General features: G+C 39.8%; 1 protein-coding gene across 1 annotated transcript; it reads right to left on the reverse strand.

Annotated features, from left to right (window-relative positions):
* Nucleotides 1-349: 349 nt before the first annotated feature.
* On the reverse strand, nt 350-9714 carry ovol1a (ovo-like zinc finger 1a). The gene is made up of 5 exons (XM_054601720.1): nt 9482-9714; nt 2612-2838; nt 1792-2013; nt 1174-1318; nt 350-1078 (listed from the first exon to the last, which is right to left on the reverse strand). Exons 1-5 carry the CDS (start codon nt 9579-9581, stop codon nt 750-752), a joined length of 1023 nt encoding a protein of 340 aa, XP_054457695.1. The 5' UTR covers nt 9582-9714; the 3' UTR covers nt 350-749.
* Between the last annotated feature and the right edge of the window lie 838 nt (nt 9715-10552).

The following is a 10552-nucleotide window of genomic DNA, read 5'->3' on the forward strand; positions in this document are numbered from 1 at the left end:
TATGCTTTTTTTCCCATCACCATTTTGTTTTTTTGGATCCAGAAGAGACAGGAGAGGGTGGAGATTTACTGAGGTAAGAAGTAGGATAATTTCCACATAGACTTCTATACAATCAGACTTCTTTCTGAACCAGAAGAGTCGCCCCCTGCTGGTTCTTAGAAAGAATGCAAGTTTTCTTTCTGACTGCAATCCAATGGCCTTGATCCACATCACAAACAAACCAGCTACTGGTCACAAAGTTAATTTCCAATGCTGTTGAATCAGAATGCATCTGTAATGTAGCTTACATTAAAAGCACAACTCCAAAAAAAAAAAGAAAAGAAAATTTGTTTGTAATATATTACTCCCTTTAATGAACAAAGTACTTTTTTTTCATAGAAAAACTCTTCTGGTTTTTTTGCTGTACAAAGAAGCCCGCAGGAATTATTCACATGCAATACAGATGAAGAAAACATTTTTGGTATTGTCTGACATGTTAATGTAAAAAAATCACAATCCCATGTAAAAAAAAAAGAGGCCTATGTTCGTCCAAGTCAGACTTGGCCTCTTTTTGGTGCATCATTTCATATAAAGTTGTAGTCTGTTATATATAGAGATACCCGAATCCATACACGCGTACATTCATACATATACATACATTTATTTTCCCCACTGCTATGTAATCTGACCTGTATTTTGCATCACTTCACTAATATGTCCTTATGTCCTGAGTTTGTCGTTTTGGTGACCCTTAAAGGCTACCCTCCCCTCTACTGCCCCGATGATCCCGTGGTATCATCACTATCAGCTCCTTGAGGAGAGCCTGGCGATGATCCTTCTCCCTCCATCCCTCCTCCAGCTCTCCTCGCAGCCTTCCCCTTCAACAGGTTGCTGTCGGGGTGAAGCGAGTGGAGGTGGATCAGCAGCTCATCCTGAGACCCAGAGGTGAGGCCGCACTCCTCGCAGACGTACAGCTTGTTGCGTCGCTCCTTGTAGGCGTACTTCTGGGTGACGCTGTGGATCTTCTTCATGTGGGACTCCAGGGAGCAGCGCTGGGTGAAGGCCTTTTCGCAGAGCGTGCACTTGTAGGGACGGACGCCTGTTTTTGAAAATGCGGGAAAAATGTCATATCCTTGCATCTATTACCCTTTTGTGTTTATGCACTTGTGTGAAAATGTTGAAGTGTGTAGTTACCTGTATGCGTGCGTACGTGTCTCTTGAGGTCAAAGGTGTCGTTGAAGCCCTTGCCGCAGAAGGTGCACAGGTGTCTCTTGGTGTCGTTGTGACACTTGAGATGTCTGTTCAACATTCGCTGGTACGAGAAGGTCTTCTCGCAAACCTGAAACAACAATACAAACAAAGTTTCAGTGTTTGCCCACAAACAAAAATATTGCAATAATGCAAGGTAGAGATTTTTTTTTTTGTCTGTTTCCACATGAAAGGGTGTAATTTTATGCAAGTAATGTAGGTGAAAGGCTTGGATCAAACGTTAATGTTTATGAAATTTTGTTGCTTAGATTCAGTGTACAGGCATCACATTTCTGCTTAATATAACTAAATATAACTAAACTAAAAAAGGTAAAATGATCAATTTCAAAGCTGAATTTATTAATTTCCAAGTTGGCATAATTGAAATACAACAATGACAGAGGAGTATTTGGTGTCATGGTTGTTATATCAACTATACCGCAGTATTATTTAATTGAAAATGTAAAAAAAAAAAAGAAATTGACAGAAGAGATTAAAGAGTGTTCACGGTTCCGATTTAAAGCTTAAAATAATTAATATAAAAAGATATATAAACTAATGTACCTGGCACACATACGCTCCTGTAACCCCCGTCGACCCCGTGGACAAACTCTGACTGTGACCTGATGATCTGGTCACCATGGAGACCGCTTCCCTTGGGTCAGGGGTTGTCGTCAAGGCAACTGGCTTCTCAGTGGCGTGTGATGTTAGTGGTGGCAGGGTGGGAATGGGAGGGAGAGAGAGAGGAAGGGGAGAAGGACTGGGGGGTAAATCACCTGTTGTTACCTGTGGGGGAGAGAAAATATTGATATTAGTGTGACATTTCAGTTATAGAGCCATTGTTTTACTTAGTTTGGACAACTTTAAGTGACACACTGAGCTGCAATCTAACACAAGAACACATAATTCATTTCCAAAATGAAATCATAATTTGACGATATATCTTGCACTGAGAGAAATTATACTAATTAAGCGATTCCATAAGGAAAAAAACTCCAGTTTAAAGGGAATAGTCATCTGCAGTTATGAAATTTGATCAACATATGTCAGCTGTGTATCCCCACACCCTCCCTTTTTATTGCAAGTGTGCAAACATTAGCATTTCAGCTCACACCATAGAAATACAACAGGTGTAGAGCGGACATTGAACTTTTTTTTGACGAGTACAAAAGAAGATGGCGTTTGTCGTTAGTTGTTATGGTGACAACACACATTGATTCGAACGGGAATGGATGTTGTTCCCACCTTGGAAATAAATATTATATAACATCTATTAATGTTCATTTTGGGAAGAAAGAAACCAACAAAAATGTGTAAAAATATATAGAAACAAAAGGTCTTAAAAATGCTCTACACTCCGAGCAATCATCGCTTGTTCGCTCACCTTCATTTTGGACCGGACGTATGTAGATCCGGTTTGTGCCCTCCTTCTGATATCTGACCTCTCCTCCGTTGGCGGCGCCAGGCTCTGTGGTCGGCCCAGCATCGTGCTGGACGGCAGCTCGGCGTGTGTTTGCGTGTCCGGGAGAGAATGTTTGGTGAGGCAGAGCGGAGTCGTCTCGGCAGGGCTGGCTTCGGCTCCCATCATGAGGAAGGACGAAGGGTAGGAGACTGGAGGGAGAGAGGGGAAGAGTCAGTGTCACCTTTAAAGTCTCTTCTTAAACCTGCAACTATTTATTTATTGGGACCACTAGTGAACAGCAGAAACACGCTGGAGTCATATTATGGCTACCTGGTGGACGTAAGTCAAAAGTGTAAAACTCTACCATCTACTGAAGGAAATATTTGGTATTTTAGCTGTTCAAATAATCAGAATCAGAATCAGCTTTATTGACTCCGGTTTCACACGCTCACTGGTACACAGAAACAGACAAATAAACAAAGAATAAAAAATGATAAATGTTAACTATTTTTTTACACAGAAATATATAAAATATATATATATGAACATAAAAAACACAAAAAACAACGACAATGAAGTGTAGATAAAAGTGCAAATATGCAGAGTGCAAGGCTGCTTGAATAAATATGTAAACAATTTGAATTTAAAGTTACCGGGTTATTGAACATGGATTTGTTCCATACAGAGGATGAATGATTAATTGTTCATGAGAGTGACGGCCATAAGAAAAAAAGATAGTAACCCCTTTCACATTGTCATTTCATAGATTGTAATTCTAAAAGATTGTCAAAAACAAACAAACAAACAAAAAATGACATGACTTTGTAAAACTGTTCCAAAACTGCTACTGATGAGGATTATTAGAATAACGCTTATTATCATGATTGAGAGTATGATTGTGATCATTGGAGAAATAACGATAAGAAGAAAAGTTTATGGGCCAAGTTCAGTTTACTTCCTCATGAGGAGTATAATGTCTTATGTGGCGTTGGAGATGTTTTTGGGAAGCCAGAGAAAAGTATGAGTTACATGACAGGGTGTGGAGTTAAAGGAAGGGAGGCTCTAATGCTGCTTTGCATTTACCTTGGAAATCAGAAGTCACACCCGATGTTGACTGCATTTCAGTACAACAAGTCGGAAAACTTAATAAGGGTTAGCCGTTGGTAGCCATTGTTAGCAATACCAGTTGGTAACAACGCATTGCACAGGTATTTTGTGCACACAAACATCGTAGCAACATGTCCACAGATAGAAGGACAGTATGCGTGACTCATTTAATGAGACACAAATATGATAGATGTTCCAGTAGAAACTTCAGACTGTAGGATCCAATGTTTTTGTAGATTGACCAATTACTAGGGCCTGAAAGTAAAGTCAAGTCTTTCCATTTCTTGTGAGTCAACCAGCTTTATGGAAAAATAAATTGCTGGACGGCTCCTTTAATAGAGACTGTTTTGGTTATTTGATTATTCTAAAAGGCGCTTCTGTGCCAACACATCACATCCTCCACACTGATATATCATGAAAAATCAAGCATTTCTCTAAATTTAACAAACTTTTATTAACTTCATACTGATGATGCAGTTGCCACGGCACAATACGTGATTTGTAAATGTAACCAAATGCTTTAAAAAGACCATAACTATCTTTAAAAATAGACAGAAAAGGAGGACAGAAGCTTAGAGAGTGTAGGAAAAGAAGGGACAGAGAGAGAAAGAAGCAAAGAGAGGTAGATATTTATTCTTGTACTACAGAATTTCACAACATGCAGCCAGCCGGCATCGGTTTATATTTGCACAATCTCTCAATTAGAAAACATGCAGAGTTAAATATGTATTTATGTGTGTGGGTGTGGACATGTTTGGCCAATTGTTTGGTGCTACTTATATTGCATGCGCTCACATGCCCCCTCACAAACACACACACAAATACACCGCATCACCATCACAGTTAGACTCGTCCGACCAGACAGTCTTGCAGCACAGGCTCTGTACCTTCCTCAAACAATCCACCTCCGCAGGGGTGGATGTCTCTCTATGTGTGTGTGTGTGTGTGTGTGTGTGTGTATGTGTGTGTGTGAGCATAACATAACAAAACACAGCTCAAAGAGGGAGACATAGAAACCTTTGAGAGTGCAACAGACAGGTGTGTGTGCGTGTCTTTGTGCGATGTGTTCGGGTAGCCAGGAGGCAGGTGTGCTTGATCTCAGTGAGGACAACGAATCAGTTGACTCTGCAGGGCGTCAATCAGATAAAACTCAAATGTATATGCAAATGAAGCACCGCATCGAGCTGCAGAGATGAAAAGGCATAACAGCCGATCTGAAAAACCAACAGAGGTAACGGTACGCCGTGACACAGCAAAAACTGTCTCCTTTCATATTTGGTAAAGAGATATCACTCGCAGAGCGTCTACAGATATCCATAGTGGGTTCACAGTGGGTATTGTTTGAATAAAATACAGCTAAAAAAAAAATTGTTGAAATGGAATCCGACCAAAGCATAAACTAGATAATGTCAACATTTTGCATTTGCAAAATGGACTTATGTGTGGACAAAAGTACTGCCTTATTGCATTCATTTGCATATTATTCCTATAATAATGTTCCCACATAAGGACATTGCTGCTAAAGCTACAGATACTTCTACTTCAAGTCTTTCAATGCTGTTTTAATCTTTGCAAATGTCCTCTGGAAAACCACATATTTTTGTGTATTTATATTCAACACACAACCAATGCCTTCTGAATGATAATCAATAATGATTAAATGATGTAGGGCGGCAACTAATGATTGTCATCATTGTCGATCATATAATCTGTTGATTATTTTCTCGATGAAACGATTAGATGTTTAAAAGCATTTAAAATGGCAGAAAATGGTGGGGAAAAAAATGCTAGTCAAAGTTCCCCAAGATGAAATCCTCAAATGTTTTGTTTTGTCCACAAAATATGTGTTTACTGTCATAGAGAAGTAAAGAAACCAGAAAATATTCACATCGAAAAAGCCGGAATCAGAGATTTTTTTACTTACTACTCAAACGGATTAATAGATCATCAAAATTGTTGCTGATTAATTTAATTGTTGGCATCAAATCACTTGTAATCGTTGTAGCTATGAAGTGATAAACCATTTACTGTCAAAAATATCTGAAAATAGTGAAAAATATCAACACCGACTTCTTTAAATACCTCATTCTGTCGAGCCAACAGTCCAAAACTCAAATATTTTCAACTTCAAATTATATGAAAAGACTTTAAAAGCCTCATATTTGAGTGAAACAGCAAACATTTTGCATTTAGAGTGTAGAAAGCGTATTTTTGTGTCCTGCAGATACATCATTCTGCTCTATATTGCCCCATGTTCTGGTAAAATGCATCACAGAGAGGATGTTTTGTCAGGGAAACAGCATTAAGAATATCTTGTTTATGGTTTCTATGCGTTACAAACTGTTTAAGAGATTTAAACTCGTAGAACAGCAGCCCACGCTTTCAATTCTTTCTAAATGATTCCTGTGTGGTGATTGTTTCTGTGGAGACTGCTGCTGGCTGGATATTTAATCTCATCTTGTATTGTTTGTTCTCTCCTTCCCCCCTCACCAATGAAATGAATGAAGTGTGTGTGTGTGTGTGTGTGTGTGTGTGTGTGTGTGTGTGTGTGTGTGTGTGTGTGTGTGTGTGTGTGTGTGTGTGTGTGTGTGTGTGTGTGTGTGTGTGTGTGCGTGTGTGTGTGTATGGGAGGAAGGGTGAGGGGGTTTTGAAATACCCTAAGAGAGTTTTCACGTCGAGAGAACGAGTTGTGTTGTTCTAAAAAGACTCCTCGAATTTATTTATATACCGGTTCACTCAGCTGGGAGAAAGAGAAAGAGTCAACAATTGGTAGATAACTTTAACAAACACAAGGTGTGAGTCTGTGTGTGTGTGTGTGTGTGTGTGTGTGTGTGTGTGTGTGTGTGTGTGTGTGTGTGTGTGTGTGTGTGTGTGTGTGTGTGTGTGTTTGCTGAAGGCGTACTGTTTGACACTGTAGGCCGTCTTTAGGGTCCGTCACATTTCCTACAATCCAATAAACATTAACCTCGCAGCAGCCTCAGGATTAGACCCTCAGAACCCCTCAGTGTCATACGATGAACTCACAATATAAAAGTAGAGCCCAACGGATAAACTGATTAGCTGATGTTATTGGCTGACATCCCATAATAGTTGGCAAAAGTTAAACGAGAACATCGATACCACTCTCGTTTGTGTGGAGAGTCGATCTTCTCATCTGACTCTCCACAAAAAAAAGATAACAAACCACAAAATGTCAAACTATTCATCTAATAACCACATTTAAGGTATCCATATTGAAATGTTATGCATGCATTTATGAATTAAAATGTAATTGTTGAACTTTAATATCTATTATCTATCATTTATATTCATATATTAGTATATATAATGATCACATTGTCTTATATTTGTATTCTGGAGTTGTACGAAAGTTTTGTTTAACTTTTAAATTAAAGAAAAGGTAGAGTAGAACTGTCTTAATCTTGGATTTATTTTTATTTTTATAAATCATATCATTGTTATCGTCATCATTATCATTATTAATATGAAGGGCCTTTTTTTTAACTGAAAACGTAAGATTAAAAAAGCAAATTTCCATTCATAAAACTATGTTAATCAAGTTCTTATAATTAGTTTATGTTTAAACTGGAACCACCTCAGTTGTCACATGCAGATCACATTTATTTAATTATCTTTAAAAACCTGTTATGTCATAACTCATCCGGACTCACATGTTTTATTAAATCACAGTGATTCAGTTTCACTTTACATTCAATGGGGTTCTTGTTAAAGCAGCGTGACTTCTTACACCTGTTATAGTTTCTGTTTTTTGTTCTATATGAAACTCGTCTTGTAATTATGAGCAATGTTTTGCTTGATCTCAGATAATCCATCCGGTGGGAGTGATAATGGTTAAAATACACTTGTTTTGTGTGTCTAAGTCAGAGGATGATTAGAGACTGATGCTCCATCAGAAACAGGCCCTGGCACATGTTTGAGGATTAAGAGATAAAAATAAACTCCAACCCTAACTGCACACCGCCCACACACACACATCCACACCTACACACACACATAGAAAAACTATCCAACTTTTTTACTGCAATTATCATACCTCTGTGTGCTGTGTGTGTGTGTGTGTGTGTGTGTGTGTGTGTGTGTGTGTGTGTGTGTGTGTGTGTGTGTGTGTGTGTGTGTGTGTGTGTGTGTGTGTGTGTGTCACCCACACATAAAACCACACGTCAGGCAGGTACGTCAAGTAACGGCACATACCAAAAACTTGATCAGGAGTATAAACTATGCGTAATTACTCGCTGGCACTCTTTTTTTTTTTATTTATCTTCTGATTTATTCTCGTAGAAAAGTTTTCTATGACTGAATCTCATTTTAGGAAGGTCAACAATGGCTGAATGTCAGAGTTAACTGAGTTAAATAAGTAAACATGGCTCTTGGAAATATGTAATAGTCTGTTTTCTATGCGTAAAGCTAGACTTGCAAAAGCTTATCACATTAGTTAATGATTCCAAAATCACCTGCATGCTTCTGTTTAGATTATAAACTGGTACTTGACAGGATTATTAGTTGTTTAAAAAAAACTACCAAAACATGAGCTGCAGTTCAGTTTGTTCAAATATTCCGTTTTCAAAACACCAGAGAGGATGTTCAAGTCAATGATTAAAAGTTAACGGTGAAGAGATGTGGAGGACAAGAGGCATGGAGAGGGGGAGGGGGAGAGAGAGGGAGGTTTAGGGTGTAGTCCGTTATTTGTTATCTGATACCGACGTGGTCTTACAATAAAACTCCGCCGATGGCAACAATGGAGACTGTTCTCCAGAGGAGTTGTTGGAGAAGAGGTGGACTCCCTTTGCTTGTCATTCAAATGCAAAGTTGGGCCCCCACAGCAGGAGGCCCCAGACGTCAAGCTCAAATGTGACAGTTAACAACGTGTCGGGTCTTGTTGGGTTTTTTTCAGTCAGTGGGACAGCCTGCTATGATTTCATCATATGAGTGAGCCACTGATCCAACAGGTATGAAGAGAGGATTTTTTTTTTTTAAAGGATGTGAGGACAATCTGGGTAGATCTGTAAAAAAAATCATCCCCATCAAGGCTCAACCAAAAAAATCACAACTCACTAAGGCCAACTTTAAGATTTGAACTCAGTTTCATAACAAAAAATGACACAACTGAATGTGACATTACACATAATAGGCCTGCATTTGAGGCTACTAAGTCAATGAAGTGTGAAGCATGAGGAAGAACACTGCAATCAGGGGTTGAAGGTCGATATGAGGAAAAAAAGCAACGGGCCTTTGTGACAGCTTGTTAGGCCGCAGATATGAAACACAGAAGAGCAAACACAACAGCTTTTGCTCTGACATAATGTGTCTTGTGTTAAGTTTGAATAAAAAAATATGTATTATTATACAATTAAGTCGGATTCCTAAGTTTAGACGCAAAGAAAACGTTCAAATAAAGGCTGGATGTGCGTAAAGTCGTGCGTAAAACCACCCTGTGTGGATGAAGTACACTGGCTCTTCACTGTGTTTCCCGTTATTCGGTGGCCCCGGACTGCTGCTGCCCCGTTACAATCTCAACCCGACCTCCTCCTCCTCCTCCTCCTCCTCCTCCACCTCTACACTGACAATCCAGGTGGATCCAAAACACCGCATGAAATCCCCAAATCCGTGCGTAAAAGTGCCCAAACGCGCACAGGAACCCGGGTACGTGTTGGTTTGGTGGTTTCATATTTAAAAAAAAAATGGAAAAAACCCCAAATATGTCTGATTACAGCAGCGTGGACTCACCTGGGATGTAGACGTCGCCTCTCTCATGATCAGGGAGTTCGCTCCAGTTCCGCTTCCAAGGCGAAACATTGGCCTTTTTCACCAGAAAGGTCCTCGGCATGTTGGGTTAATACTCAACTTTTTTTTTTTTTGGAAAGCTGGTGGCAAAGTCGGTTTTTTGTGAGGTAAAGTTAAGTAAAAGTTACAAAAAGCAGGAAACTCCAAAGTTGGAAGGACACAAAAAAAAAAAAAAAAAAAAAAAAAATGGAAGGTGTCGGTCCTCTCTTCTCCTTCCTCCTTACACCTTTCTTCTCGTTTGGTAAGTTTGGAACCACTTTAATCTCCTTTTGTTGTTGTCCGTACACACCTTTCTGTTCACCTGGTTGTCTTTGCAGCACTTAGAATGAAAAAAGGGGAAAAAGTGTTTCGCAGGACAGGTGAGTCCGCTCAGGTGTGCAGCCCGGACAGGTAAAGACGGATTTCACCTCCAGAGCTCTGAAATAACGGGAGTGGGTGAGAGAGGAAAAAGAAACGGAGGATTATATCCTGATCACACACACACACACACACACACACACACAGTGGATAGAGGTGGGTCAAAAAAAAAAAAAAAAAAAAACAGCACAGGTACAAAGCAGGAAACAGGCACCAGCGCGCATGCGTGGGAGAAATAACGGTGACAACAGGGCTGGGGAGAGACTGGGTCAGGCCTCTGTGGATACCTGCTGAACCGGTTTACCCCTCCCTCTCTCTGCCTCTCTGCCTCTCCTCCCTCCTTCCCCACCTCTTCTCCATTCCGCTTCAAGGTGTGGGGAACGGTGCAAATTATTGGGGAAGAGAGCTTGTGCATTGGAGAGCCGTTGTACAACAAGAGACATAGTGGAACCGCACACACATTCACCCTCAAGCTGAATGACCAAAGTAGTCAAAAAGGGTGTATAAGGCCTGAGTTCTGTTTTGAAACCCCATCCAGTCGATAAAAACCTCCAGATTAGAATATATTTAGACGTATATCGGGTTGTTTTAAGACGCAGGTAACAGTTAGATGAATAGAACTGGATATACTGTACATTTTTATTCCTGTTCTATCTT

This window comes from Anoplopoma fimbria, chromosome 7, assembly GCF_027596085.1.
Source record: "Anoplopoma fimbria isolate UVic2021 breed Golden Eagle Sablefish chromosome 7, Afim_UVic_2022, whole genome shotgun sequence".
Classification (NCBI taxonomy): Eukaryota; Metazoa; Chordata; class Actinopteri; order Perciformes; family Anoplopomatidae; genus Anoplopoma; species Anoplopoma fimbria.